The following is a 15,690-nucleotide window of genomic DNA, read 5'->3' as shown; positions in this document are numbered from 1 at the left end:
GTGGGTGCTGTTAATAACTGAAAACAATCGAACTAATTAAACAGAAATAAATTCCTGGCTTTTAGATTAAATAACGAATCATGCTTCCTTGAAGTGTCCGAATTAGATTTTGAAGATGGATGCCATCGAATTTTCAGCCTGACCAACAATAAATCTTTAAAAATGCACTACAAATGAGCAACAACACAAGAACGGAGAAGAAAAACTAAATGATTCAATAAATGTGAGAGGAACCTTTGTTGCGGGCCATTTGGGCCATGTGGACTAGAAGCGCGCATGGCAACAGCAGCTGCAGCCAAGAATGCAAGCAAGGAAGGAAGGAAGGACAAAATATAGAATCCCAGAATCGAAGACAATTTTACGCATTGGTCACTCAACGCCCCTGCGCAGACAGCAGACAGAGGACAGCAGACATAGGACAGCAGACAGGATCAGACACAGACAAGATAAATTAGGGCAAATGCAACGCCTGGCGCAGAGATTAGGACGGGATCTAGAACGGGAACGAAGAGGATGGGTAGACAGTGTGGCGCAAGGCGGCCTTTCCGCTAATAAATAGCACAACAATTGTGCAATTTTTCATAAAAGAAAATTGCAAGCGGAATTGAAGGCAGAAAACTTCACGGTCAGATTTGCTACCGATTTCTTTTTTTCCTTTATTGACAGCCCGATCAGCGCGTAAGCAGGAAAATAAACACACACGCACACACACACGCACACGCACGACAGCAAGGACATCAAGATAAGGTAAAAAGTAAGAGTAGGTAAAGCCAAGCCAAGGCACCTAAACACAAGCCGCAGTGATAACACTTGGGCCTAGATCTGGGCCCCTTGCCTAGCCCCGGGCTGGACAGCTGTGCGGGATTAGCGAACGAGTGTCCGTCTCCCCTCCCGCCACGTCTCTAGCATTGGGCGTGTGTTTATAGCGCGCAAAATTAGAGAAACATGGCTCTGAATTATGAGCCATAATTTAGAATTTCAGCCCATCGGCCACCTCTGATTGCCGTCGCTCATATTTTCTTAAGTTATTTGACAAGGATTGCCAGGCACGATCAGCCGCTGCCAGCGCCAGCACTTTCATAATTTCTTTTGATTGATTTGGGTTCCAATGTGTGTGTGTGTGAGTGTTTATATAGCTTATATACGTATTGGGTCTAGTCTAGTCTAGTCTAGTCTAGCCAACGTGTATACGCATACAGCGTTTATTTTATATTTACTAACTCCACGATTGCGCCGAGTGATCACAAAATTGATTTTATTCAGGGACTGTAATCATTAAAAGTGTTATTTTAAAAAATAAGGCATAGGAACTTTTAATAAATAAATACAAATTTCAAAACAATGATTATTTTTTAATCTTATTCATTTGCTCACAATATAACGATTAATTGTGAGTTTTACTTTTCAACTTAATTAATATTACTTATTTTTTCAACAAACAACATTAAAACTCATAATAATGATTATTCTTTAACTTTTATTTTTTTTAATCAAAAATGAACCTCAAGTCATAACTGTTCCTGCTTTTTTCATAGTTTTGGGCTAAAAAACCTTCTTAAAAATATTTTCCTATTTTCTGCACAAAAAATAAATACAAGTATGTTCGACAACTCTACTGAAAGGCATTTAATATTCCATATTTATTTATAGCACAATGGTTATGCCTACCGAAGTAAGGCCAATTGAGAATTATAAATTAATTTTTGAACAACTACACCTGGTTATAGAAACATTTACATACATTTTAAGACATTTGTTAACGATCGAAAAGACTGCATAGCTTTTGAATGTAATCTGTTTTAAAAGATTAGATTACATTGCATCATGAAAAACATATTTTCTCAATTACATTTTCCATGATAAATATTTTCTAAAATTTAATTGAAAGTGGTTTTTAACATAAATCAGGTTTGGCTGCAGAATTTTTAAAATGTGATTAGTTGATTTTTCAAAAGAATTATTATTGTAGAATAGAAACGTGTGTATATATTTGTTAGTAATAAATATGAAGTTCCACTATAAAGCAATTACTACAACATTAGTCATAGTGTCAACAAAAACAAAAGCAAAAAACGGAAAGGTTGTGAATTCTTTTCACAGAAATTAATTGAACCACTTGGAACACAGAGTTCCATTGAGAAATAGACATAGTCTGTTGTTCGATTTCTAAACACTCCACAATTCGATTTCTAATACTTTAATCAACTGCTCTACTTATGTGATTGAAATTCCTACGCAACCGCAGACACACGCACACACACACACACACACACACACACACATGCACACAGCAATTGTTTACATGCCAACACTGCTCAAGATAGTAGACGACTATGGAGAACGTTCAACATTGAAACCCGATTCGTGGTGGTTGAAAGGCAAGTTGAAGGGCGCGCCGAGTTGAGCTGCGCAGCTCATGGACGGACCAAAATCAGTCGCATACCGCCTGAGCTAACGGCAGGACGTGTTTGCAGCGCGATCGAGAACAAGCGAGTACATTTTTTTTGTCAAATCAAAAACGACCAAAAGTGTTCTTTAAGTTGTTTGAAATATAAGAGAGGATTATCTGATTCCGAAAGAGTGAAATTATAATTTTTAAAATAGGTAATTTTTTCTATTTATTTGCTCAATGTAGTACTAAGTATTTAGATAAGTTTTGGACATTAAAATGGACATCAGTTCCATGCAAGTGTTAATTGTTTGTTAATAGTGACTTGAAAAATTGAAATTACAAGCACATCATGAACATTTTCGGGCTAATACTTCTTACGAATTCCGCGGTGAATTACATGTCCTGATACTAGTACCTCGACTGTTTGTAACTCTGCACTATATCGTGCCACCGAATGTCAGTGAGTTAGTTCTTTGCTCCAAAACTGGCTGATGTCGAAACAATAAGGCGTGCCTCAAATATATATTCAATACTACATGAACAATTGACAATCGCTGAAAAGATGACGCAAGTCGACTGATCAATAAAAATGCTAAAAGCAATAAAAGAATATGTCTATAAGAACGTGATCCCAAAATTAACAAGGAGTCGACTGTATTGTTACTTTTTGGCCGAATCAAAGAAAGGGAAATTGCTAATAGAGCTCTTTGCAAAAAGCAGACACGGTTCATCGTAACATTGTAACAGAAACGTAGACACAACTACGCCAGGGCGTACGCAAATAAAGCTTAGAAACAAGTTCTGCACTCTAAAATTGACAAGACAATATTTAATCAAAATTTTCTTTCCCCTTTGGGAACATGCAACTACGGGTTTGTTTGCCTGAAGTAAATGAAGAGAAATGCGAAAAGCAACCGTCAAAGAAGACTCAAATGACTACCAAACATTAAAAGTAGATCAAGCCCTGCATGGTTAACATGTTTTGACGTCTGAAATCGTGGTTAATGCTTTCAAGCTACATACTTTAGAGCTACATGATTAGACGTAGGTAAATGTACATGGTTTTTCATGCCCCCTATTGGATAACAAATTTTATATACTTTGCATTTGATCATCTCTAAGCCTATCTATCTTAAAGTGAGTCTATAGCTCTCAAAACTTATCCATACTATTAGTTTGTCTTTAGCTCTCAAATCTTATCCATCCTATAGTGTGTCTATAGCTCTCAAAACTTGTCTATCCTATAGTGAGTTTATAGCACTCAAAACTTATCTAAACTATTAGTTTGTCTTTAGCTCTCAAACTTTTCCATCCTATAGTGTGTCTATAGCTCTGAATATTTCAAACTCTTGTGAAAAACTCAGTGAAAATATAAATTATAATTAAAAACACCCCATACACACATACATACATACGCCTTAATTGCGCAGGCGCGCGTGCGCCCCGGACTTGGGTTACAGTCTAGAGCTTTTTCAAGAGCGCTTCAGACCGCAACGAGCGAGCAGCCAAATGCGCAAAACGTTCGAACGAATCTCGTGCGCAGTTTTCAAGTGGCCCCGGTCTGGATTCGGGCTGATCCACTTGAAGCGCAATTTATTCGTACCGACCAAATGGTCAGCAATCCACCAACTCGAAATGGGCGAAAATGTGCCGAATTAACACGCACACACGAGTCTATAGTATATATAATTCCTTTTTCCCCGGTTTAATTTATCCACCATTTTGGGTTGGCGGCTTAGAGCCTGGCAAATGAATGCCAGCAGCAACAAGACGAGCTACAGCCACAGCCACAGCAATAGCAGCGAGGATAACAAAGCAAAGGAAGCAGCCTGCGAATGTTTTGCCTACAAGGCGCATGCGCAGCTGGAAGTCGCCTAAAGAGGAAGGCAGGCCCAGCTAGTTTGCGGAGCTAGTTTGTTGAGCTTTAGCGCGCTTTTTTTTGTTTACTGCTTTTCTCGCTTGCCTTGGAGGACAATTGTTCACCCAGAAGGCAGCCGGCAAATGTGCGAAAAATTGAAATCCTTGCAGAAAACGAAAACACGTTTCGCCTATTGTTGTTGCTGCCAACAGCTTCTCTATCATTGTGGCTCTGAATAGTCTGAATAGATAGAACGGCATTAGCTCTGTCGCCGGCAGACAAGTTTCGCAAGTTTTGCAACATTTAAATAACTAGCCTGCATCCTTTTGCTCCTTTCAGAACTCGCTAGGGCCTGAGACGACAACAGCTGCTCAAGATGCTGAAGTGGGCTGTGAAACAGCCAAGGCCCTCATATCTAGGCTGCGGCATAGCTACAATACCAACAGCCTCAGCCTCAGCAACAACAACATCTGTGGCAGTGGCAGCAACAACAACAAATACGAGCAGCTACAGCGAATTCCAGGCATTGATGCCGGAACAGCGCGTACTGAGAACGAAGCTGAAGCGCAAATCTCTGTCCGCGCTGACACTGGGGGGTAAGGAGAATCAGTTGACCTCGACGCCACTGCCGCTTGCCACTTGCCGCACGCCACGTCTGAAGGATCTGAGCAACATCATGAGGACGCCAGCCACCGCCACCGCCTCCGCCTCCGCCATCACCACGCCCAAGACACTGCCATCGCCCTGGCAAACGCCACCCTCAACTTTACGCGCCAAGCCACCCGTCTACGCCTCCACACTGCCCACCTTTGAGGCGGAGTACTCGCCGAGTGCGGCCGTCATACCCGGACCTCTGCTCGCTCTACGAGGCATGGGCATCCCCGATAGCTACTTCGAGAAGCCGCGCTATCTGGAGCAGAAGCCTCTACCGCTTCCCGCCTCAACTGCCGCCCAGCTGGCGGAGCAGCCCACACTCAGCTCCACACAAATGGGCGATGTAACTCTGGAGCGCATGATCGATGCAATACTCGAGAGCACCCACAAGGCAGTTCCCCCAAATCCTCGCCCTCGTCCGCGCCAACGTTTGCGCCAGCGACAGCGCCAGCGTCTGGCAGCCACCATCGCCGTACACTCGCCCACCTATCGACCCGCCTACGATCCAGCCAGCGACTTGTGCGAGTATTGGCAGCCTAGCCCTGACGCCGATGGCGAGACCTACGAGGAGCGCGAGGTGCGTTCCCCGCTCCCTGCACCCCACACTCAGTCCAAGCGACGCTCGCAGTCGTTGCATCTGCGGCGACAGCGTGTGGTGCGGCGGAAGCGTAAGATCGCCACCAAAATCTCGTCCAGCGTGCGGCAGTCGGCTCAGAAGCTGCTAGCAGCGGCTCGATCTGCGCAGAAAGCGCCGCGATCCACCCAACGCCACATCAGTCCGGACAGCGGTCACAATTCGACGAGCGACTTCGAGGAGGAGCTCGTGCTCTTTGGCATTTGTGGTGCGGAGGCGACGACGAAGCGTCGGTTGAGCTTCTCGTTCCACGAGGAGCCTTTCGTGGACAAATGAACCTTGTGGTTGTTCAAAGAAATACTTCTTGGCTGTTGACAGACTAAACTGTTTTTTTTTTTTTTTTTTTTTTTGTATTGCAAAATATTTGTTAATTATGAAATGCTATTTTTTTAAACTACCAAGTTGTTGCTAAAAGCACCTGGAAACTCTATATCTTTAGGCATATTTTTAAGTCTATTTGAAACACTCGAATTTATGCATAGTTTAGTATTTTTTTTCAAATAAATTACATTTGTAAAAAGGATGCCTTTCTTTTAATTTGAAGGACCATTAAAGAGGTAGAGCGTTGAAGTCTTTAAGTCTCTGATTGATCGCAAGATCTAGTAAATAACCTTTAACATTTGTCTTTGCAAGATTTGCTTTTGCAGATATTTATCTGCACTTATTTCCATTAATTGTTTGAGAGGTAATTGGAACTAATTATGTGTTTAATTTCAGCAACTTACGGAACGTGAGTAAGTTTTGTTAGAGTACTACATATTTCTGGTATTTTAAGAGTTCATTCAGGACCATAGAGCTGTACAGAAGTGGGTGATGCAGTGTTCATGGCCAGGGACTGCCCCGCAACCAACCAACCGGTAAGGCACAGACAACCGGACACACACCACCTTTGAAACAATTTAGTGGCAGCATATCGGCATATTCGCGCACCGTACAGAATGTCCTGCGTCCCTTTCACATGGCATTTATTACGCACCTGTGCCCGCTGGCCGGCCAACTACGTAACGTAACGAGAGCAGAAAAATTAGCATAAATTTGAATTTAATAAACAAATGTTTGCTGCAATTGCTGTGCGGCTTGTACGGCTTTTATGGCTTGTTAGTCCGGTGCGAGGCGGGCCGGGGCGGGGTGGGGGCAGAGCTAAGCGAAGCGGAGCCAGCCGGGGCGTAACTAAGTTATGCAACTGTAATAGCAACAAGGACTGTGACATGACCGAAAAATATATTCTGGTCGAGACTGAGGCGCATGCTCGCCGGGCCATATGGAAAATTGTACGTTACGACAGCTGTTGACTGGACTTTATTTCAGATGCGAGTCTGAGCCGCCGGTCTGCCTGGCTGCTGCTTTAAATATCTATTAAATGCCTTTAAATAAATGCTGCGCCTTTTGTCTGGGCCCGGTCGATTGTGCGCTCAATTGGCAGCTGTCTGCCATCGCGCCAGCTACTGCTGCTCTGATTTGAGGCTCAGTAAGGAAATGTCGCATAAGGATGCGAGCCAGTAGCTGCACACCTTTACGCCTATTGTGTCTGGCACTCACCCTCGCTCTCTTTCTCCCTCCCTCTCTGTCCTTCGGCATGCGTCTTTCTGTGGCGCTTTGTCAAGAAATTGCGCCAAAAAAAAAAAGAAATGAAATTACAAATAAAGAGTCTCGGCTCTGCCTTGACACCAAGTCATTCGAAGCCAACTGCAAAAAAGCAAAAAATTTCAGCGACTGCAGACCCTCGGGACAGCTGTCGTCGTCGGCAACGTCCTGTGCGCAGGATACGTGATATGTTGCAACACCGCAACGCAAGTCTCAAGTGTTGCTGCGTAGGTGCGCTGCCAACTGCGGCAACGATCGTCTTGAGCGTTTCAAGTGCTGCGCACGCGCCACATTCGCCGCTTGTAGTCCTGCCTCGTGCCTCATTGCTGCATTTTTGAATTTTTGAATTGGCCCGACGCTCAACTCTGCACGGGCAATTGTTTGGCTCTAATGGGTTAAGTGGTGCTTCCACTTGAAATGTTGCCGGAAATCGTCAGTTGCTACAAAGACGCCAAAGTGCCTGACATTTGGTATGTTCTCAGGCAAGGATATGCAAGGATATGCATGGCATGAGCAGGGGCCAGGTAATGCGTATAATACAATATACGCAAATAAGCAATTTCTTATTTTTATAATTTTATAATAATTGAGTGCAACACCAAGTTGATCGAAATTCCAAATTCTTCATTTTCCAACTGTGCAAATAAAACGATCTGAGGAAAATGTTTACATTTCGTCAACAATTATTTATTAGTCATCTATTGGTTGGATTTATTTACTATAAAGATCTAAGGAAAAACTTTAAAATGTTTACATTTCCTCAACAATTATTTATTAGTCATCTATTGCTATCTATTATGTTTTAAAGATCTAAAAATGTTCAATTTTTTCATTTCCTCTGAATAATTATTTATTAGTCATCTATTGCTTGGATTATTAATTATAAAGATCTAAGGAAAATATCTAAAATGTTTACATTTCCTTAACAATTATTCGTTAATCATCGATTGCTTATATTAATTCCTAAATATTATTCAATTAATTGAGTAAATATTTAAAATTAAAGTTTATTTAAATATTTCCAAGAAAATTTTCAATTTTTTCATTTCCTCTGAATAATTATTTATTAGTCATCTATTGCTTGGATTATTAATTATAAAGATCTAAGGAAAATATCTAAAATGCTTACATTTCCTTAACAATTATTCATTAATCATCGATTGCTTATATTAATTCCTAAATATTATTCAATTAATTGAGTAAATATTTAAAATTAAAGTTTATTTAAATATTTCCAAGATTAATGTACTCAAGTCGGCATCACCTACATATGTGTCGAAAAATTTGAAACTTTGGAATAGTTGTGGGAGATATTTATTGGTTTCCGACTTCTGTGACATTATTTTGTTAGCCTCAATTACTAATCCAATACATATAAGCACGCTGGCCGCTTTTCCGGAACATTCTAGTCCTATATGATGGAGCTACGAGTATATTTTTTGGAGGCAATGAAGCTTCATGAAGAATTTATGATGTAACAAAAGTGCGATTTCATTATTTTTCTGAAAAGAAAACTTGATTTCTACAAAATTCCCATGAGTTTATTTCCAGGTCATGAACTAGAGCTGACGGGAATCCCACAATGAGTTGGTTTGTATGACACGGTTCGATTCACGGCGCTACCATCATCGCATTAAGCATGATTTAGAAAAAACGTTCAGCTCTAAATACTAGAATCAATTACCTCAACTTTAAAGAAAATTATCAATGCATCGCAATTTGGGAAAATTGGGAATTACATTTGTTCTTAAAAATAAGTATCTAACATACAATTTTTGAAATATACTCTCAATTTCATAAAATTGGCTAAGTAGGTTAATCAAATCGTCGTTCAATAAATATTGTATGGTTTTTTTGTTACTAGTGCATTAATTTATACGAAGTTTTTGTCGCACTAGGAAATAATAATAATAAATTAATTAAATAAATAAAATTCTAATAGTAGTCTGTAAGCAATGTCAAGCGACATGTTATGGTCAAATCTGCAAGCCGATTCATAATAATAAATAAAAATGAACTAGGCTAGTCCTGCAAAAGTTTTTGCCGAGCCTTTTCTTGCTCGCTGATTTGCACAAAGGCAGCTGGGCAGGACCAGGAGCAGAAGCAAACAAAATAGCAAATCCATTAAAATCTAACAATATTGATAACGATCATTCGAAGACGAAGAAGTTGCTGAGGCGCACACCTTTTGTCTTTCGCTGGCAACTCAATCAACGTCAAGGACACTGAAATGAATCGCAACTGTCAATAAATGGAGCACGGCAGCGAGCAGAGAGCAGCGAGCAGGGAGTCTAACGGTAACTCAACTAATCCATTGCGACGCGATGCGATAAGTAGCGTGTCAGTGGTGCGCGGCCAGGTCGCTGCTTTTGCCAACTATTTGTATTCGTCAAAGGCTCTGATTTCACACACATATACATATGCACATACACATACACATATGAGTACACAAGCGGACATGCATGCGTAGAAGGGAAGACGACCACGCACGGACACAGCACGGACGGAGCAGCCACTACCTTCAAGCATGCGTAATCAACACGAAAGCTGAGAGCTGAGAGCCAACAAAGTAGAAGCAAGTTGGACTCCGAGCGCCTGCCTCTGAGACGATTAATCAATGTGACGTGTGCGCATTTTTCGTGCCTTGTCCTGGGCCGAGTTCGCGTCACTCAGCGCTCCCCGCTCTCCGCACACCGATCATCGCTTGCCGCTCACCGCTCGTCTCTCATTGCGCCTGCGCTTGCCCTTCCACTCTTCCACGGCTCTGTGTCTGCTGCTTTGAGTTTTTTGCTTCACTATACTATATTTGTATGTGTATGTGTGTGTGTGTTTGTGTTTGTTGTTTTCAATTTTTGGGACATCTTGCCTTTTGGTTTTGCGCGCCAAACGTGCTCGTCGTCATCATTTCTTCGGCTATTCGGCTGCTCTCGTTCTGCAGCTCTTCTGCCTCTGCCTCTGCCTCTGCATAAAAGGGCGCAGCAATGTGTGACAAACTGCCAAGATTTTTGTTCGTATTACCATTGTGCTTAATGAATTTCTTATGCGCTTCGATTAACAGGCATTTTCATAGCCACTACCATTACCGTTGCCATTGCCATTGCCATTGCATGAGTATTGGCTTTGTTCCAAATTTTACGCCCCACCTTGGGCGGCCCTGGCTAATGAAAATGCTGCGATATGCTTTTTGTACGATATGGATAAAGACAGCCTCTCAAGCAGTTGCCGCCAAACCGCAAAATCAAACAATCGATTTGCATACCTGATTCGCTCGTGGCACAGCGCAGAGCGCCTGCTTGGCGCAAGGGGTTGTGTCTGGTATGTAAATGTTGTTTGCACGACAAACTCAAATGTAGACAATGCCCAAATGCAAACTAATAGATACATTTATGGCGATTTGTGCGAGATAAAGAAAGGTAAGGTAATTAAAAATCTTTACGGTCAGCGACAGCTTAAGGGGCAAAGGTTGCCCCAGCAAGATCTGCGAGCTCAGATTAGATCAGGCTGCTGGGTTGCTGAGCTGCTTGGCTGTCAAGCTGCCAAGCTGTTCTGTGTACATAAAGTTTTATGGCTGCTTGCATTTATTAATTGTTTTTCATTAAGTGCTCGCAAGGACTTTCCTTTTCAAATCTGGGCACTGGGCGTGAGCCACTTAAGCCAATTTGACTGCACGCTGAACATTTTGTTTGCTTTAGAATTTAAAGAAAGGAGTTTATTTTGTGGTGTATGCCCCGGACTGATAAGAGTTGATAAGCCGCAGCTTCCATCTGCCTTTCGCGAGTTGAAGGTCAGCGTTAATAGGTTTATTTCAAGAATTAGAAAATAAAATAGTACGTGAATTAGCATCTATGGCTGTTTTAAAGTACTCTTTTTTTTTTTAATCAGAAATGTATGTTATTTAGTTAACGTTAAGCTAATATCCTTGGATAGGGATTACAAAACAAAATACATAAAATAAATAGAATAAATAAAATAAGTAAAATAAATAAAATCAATAAAATAAAATAAATAAAATCAACAAAATAAATAAATACTTTATGTATTTAAATATGTAATCTAAAGCATTGTTTTGCTTTCAATAAATAAATCAAATACAAGTAAGTTAAGTAAATACTTTAAGTATTTAAATATGTTATCTAAAGCTTTGTTTTGCTTTTATCTTTAAGTTAATTATATTTTTTCTCACACGTACGACAATGAATGCTTTCCAAATTACAAAAGTGAATATAACATTATTGTTTGCCATTTCCTCAATAACAATAAAAAGGAAAATTATTCATTTCAAATATAATATTTGGAAAGAAATGATGATTGAAATGAGCTTCGATAAATAAGATTCCATAAAAATTACCAATATTATTTGCATATTATTTAAAACTGTATCTCAAGCTCTTTCTTCATCCCTCATTCTAAAATGTTCAACATTTGAAAAAATCATTGTTATTTATAAGTAATAAGAATCTGCTGCTTCGCACACTTTTCCTATAAATTAATTGCCCGCAATTGTTATTCCACAATGTTTGCACACAAAGAATGTAATAAAAGGATCATGAAAAATGCGTAAAAAGAGGCACTTTTTCCTAAACACATTTCCAAAATGTTTGCTCGTAAAAACGCATAATAAGTCTCGATTACATCGCATAAATATTTAGTAAAAGAGATACAATTGCACTCCAAGTGCTTTGTCATTGTTGGTTTTTCAATAAAAACTTGTCGTCGGTTTTACGATCCTGCGAGCCTGCAAAATTTTATGAGCCGCCATAAATCGCGCCGCTCCTTCTTCACCTTGGCATCTGGTACATGCAGAGGCCCACAACATCAAATTGTCATTCCCATTATCATTTTTATTTTCATTTTCATTACAACCAACCAACCACTCGGGGTGTTCCAAGTGCCAATAGTGCCGCGTGAGTGTGAGCAGAGAGCAGTGAAAGCGATCTGATCATTAACGATTCAGACTCACACCTTTACCCGCATCGTTGTCCTTAGCCAGTCGGCCAACTTGTGAATGCATCCTGGGCATTGTTGTTGTCAACATGTGTGCGAATTAGCGTATGCAACATGAACAAAATTAGCAGGCAGGCCGCCCCTGTCAGATAGGAGAGGGGGGTTGCACACACACATGCATACTACTCGACTATTTAACTGCTCGTCTGTCCGTCTGATCAACTGATTATGCAGGCTATAGAGCTCCAGGAATTGATTGCATTTCGAAAGAACTTGGAAACTCTAAAAAAACGTATATAAATAGCGAGTTGGTTCAAAAACCATACAACCTGTTACTGCCGCACAGTGGTTACATTTTTGTTGCCTACCCATGCTCGAGAGTCTCTCCAATAATGGTATTTAAGCCCAAAATGTAAACAAATTATTAAAATATTAATAAATTAAGACAAACAACAGTATATTTTTAATGGATATCTGTTAATAAAAATTGCTATAATCTATTTTAGTTAATTTAATGCACAGCTATAAATAAAAAATGTTCTATATTTGGAATACTTGTATTAATTTTTATTTTTCCACACAATGCCAGCAAAAGTTAAGAAGATTACTCTTTCTCAATTACCACTATAAATACGAACAAATATTCTCTAAGACCAAAAATATTAAACAGATAATATAATTGTTACTTCAATTATATCGGCAAGTCCATACTTCAATAATATTTCAAAAATATTTGAAGCACTTTAATATTCAAGAATGTTAGAAACAAATTATATTTTCAAAATTCGATTCAAATTGAAGTTTTCTTAACCGTTGGTTACAAACAGTCTTCCAACTTGAAATATTAAAAAATAAATAAATAAATTTGTTTACGATATCTAAGTAAGCATACAATTCAATTTGATTTAATTTATTCATATTATAATATTAAATAGTAATATAATCTTTTTCTACTCAAATGTAAACAATGGAGCAATAGGAATTTAATACAACAATATTATATCTAATTATGGGGATAAGGTCTTAAACTGAACTGATTTATTAGGGACACTCATACATATGTAGGCGAGCAATTCTTTCTGGAACTTTCTGCTATTTGAAGTGGAGTAGTAGCAGGGTAGATTAAAGATCGTGTTTAGTATTTAATTTTGGAAGACTTGCACTTTCGTTACAGCAATGGACAATTGGTCTTATTAAATAAATGATGTTCTCTATATTAAGACGAGAATTTATATTTCTAAATGTGTATAAAATAGGCACTAACATATTTGTTTTCATTACTAATGTATCATACATGGTCCTTAAAGGTACATTTCGTATCTGACGAGTCCTAAACACACTTTTATCCCATTTGTGCCACGCCGTCTTCTATGTGTAACATGCATTCAAACTACACTAGTATATCCTTTTAGCCTTTCGGTACTAGCTATATAAATATTATAAATAAATATTTAAATAGCTTGGTTTCCATATCGTCACATGTCTAAGCTAATTATATCACATTTGTACCAAAAACATGCTAACTCTCAATCGGGAGACATTTAAAAATTGAATTTATAGTCGCAATAGAGAAACCTGATGATCATCGTTTCTATCTGAGCTCAAGCATAGATTCCATTGCAAATGTAAATTAAAATACTTATTTTTTTATTAAGATTAAAATGCTTTTATTTAATTTAGATTTAAACACTTATTATCAACAATTCTGGGCAGTAGTCCCTGGACAAAAAGTTATAAAAATACTGAACTCCAGCCTATTGTGTCTTTTTTGTTCCAATGAGTCAGCCACTTAGATGAGCACCTGTCTTCATTAAGTTGCAACAAGGACAGCAACTCACAAACATATATTAATGTATGTGTATGTGTGTGCTGCTCTTGTTTAAAGTGCATCCTTGTGTTTATTTCTTCGACCTGCTGCTCGATAAGGAATCAATAGAGACAGAACGTTTCCTCTTACAGGTGCAAGTGGCAGGCGTGTGTTTCTTTTTCGTCGCTGCTATTTGTTTGTTTTGCTGCAACGAGCTGCTTCTGTACGAGTATTTATGTAGATACGTGCCATTTAAATATATTTCGACCTAATCCAAATTAATTTTTAATCCGAAATTGAAAAGGATCTGCATGAATGAAGCGCAAAGCGCTCTTAGCCTCAGTATTAGTTACGCCGAGGGCGGGAGCTCACAGGACACTTATTTGTAAATCATCCAAATCTGTGCACAAAGCCAAGTCATAAACAATATCGGTATGGAAAGTATGGACACCTCTATGTGGAAAGGCGTAACAAATGCGGCAACTGTCTAGCCAAATACGGATACATTTTTGAATGTGCAGGTAAACGCTTCGGTGCTTCAAACAGCATTTTAAAAACTGTTGGGTTTGTAGCTGAAGGAAATTGAAAATTGAAAAACGATATAAATCCTATTACAGAAATTTGTTTCCTAATGTTACAATAAAAAAAGTTTTCCTAAACTATGCATTTCTTTAGGGTGTAATTGTTATGAACTGCTTTTAGAATTCAGCGAAAAATCTGGAACTGTTTATTTGTTCATTTGTCATCGTTAGAAAATTTCAGAATTTTCATACAAATTATGGAATTTGAATTCCAATGTTTTTAAAAGTTATTCTGCTATGCTGTATCCGTCCAGAATACAACAAATCAAAAACCAAATCAAAAAATAGGTCCAGCCGTTCTCGACTTATAAGTGTTCGAACAGACACGATTTTGTTTTATATATATAGAAGAAGAAGATTAGTTTTGTGACTTAAGACTGTTGAATATGTTGCGTAGAGGGTGGGAGAAACAATAATATTCTATATCTTTATTGTAATAAAATATATTAAAATATAATAAAAAAAACTTCTTATAGTAATCTGTATCGACTGCACAATTTGTTGATTAATTAAAATAAAATAAACATCTTCTGTGCCTGTTTAAAAGGTGTTGTTTTTCATAAATCTACATTTATCCAGAAATAGATTTTATTTGCCGATACTATATGTAGATGTTTGTAATAATACAAGTAATTTCAAATGGAGAAGAAGAAATTACAATAACCATGAATATTATTTAATAAATTCGGATTTTATAAATTCGGAAACATTTTCCTAATATATATTCTCATCTACACAAGTCCTGACCAATTCTGGTTGAGAATCCCCAACGTGTCAGAGGCGATATTAATATAGTTTTATTCGATTTGATTTTATTCGATAAATAAACAATAGAAAGCAGATCAGCTGGGTAAAATAACGGTTTCTAAAAATGCTACCAGAAATCGATTTAGATATGTCAATAATTAATGCAAGCTAGTATTATATACCTAGGTTTATATCAACATAGGTCAAATTATAGTTAAACTTTGGGAGCTTTGGGAATTTTTTGCTGCTTTGAGTGTAATAAATTGTTGACCATACTTATGAAAAAGGAGAATAGAGCGCTTTCAAAATTGCGTGCTAAGCTGAGGGTAATTTTTCAGCATTACTCGCAATTCCAGAATGTCGGACAGTTCTACATGATCCTTATAAATTGAGTGTGACATCATTTGCAGCTTTGTTTCCTAATACTCTCGCTCTTCCATCAGCAAATACCTGCGCCTGTTATTCCTGCTGTTGCGCTAATCCTGTCTA

General features: G+C 38.7%; 1 protein-coding gene across 1 annotated transcript; it reads left to right on the top strand.

Moving 5' to 3' along the window:
* Nucleotides 1-4,779: 4,779 nt before the first annotated feature.
* LOC115629567 lies at nt 4,780-5,814 on the top strand. The gene has a single exon (XM_030526059.1). It carries the CDS (start codon nt 4,780-4,782, stop codon nt 5,812-5,814), a length of 1,035 nt encoding a protein of 344 aa, XP_030381919.1.
* The last annotated feature ends 9,876 nt before the right edge of the window (nt 5,815-15,690 follow it).

Source organism: Scaptodrosophila lebanonensis, unplaced genomic scaffold, assembly GCF_003285725.1.
Source record: "Scaptodrosophila lebanonensis strain 11010-0011.00,11010-0021.00 unplaced genomic scaffold, SlebRS2 tig00000159-arrow-arrow-pilon, whole genome shotgun sequence".
Lineage (NCBI taxonomy): Eukaryota > Metazoa > Arthropoda > Insecta > Diptera > Drosophilidae > Scaptodrosophila > Scaptodrosophila lebanonensis.
Note: the sequence above shows the minus strand (reverse complement) of the source record. Positions and strands in the feature narration are given on the sequence as shown.

Bases quoted from the DNA above. Each gene is read 5' to 3' on its own strand.
- LOC115629567 (XM_030526059.1), top strand. From the start codon at position 4,780: ATGCCGGAACAGCGCGTACTGAGAACGAAGCTGAAGCGCAAATCTCTG.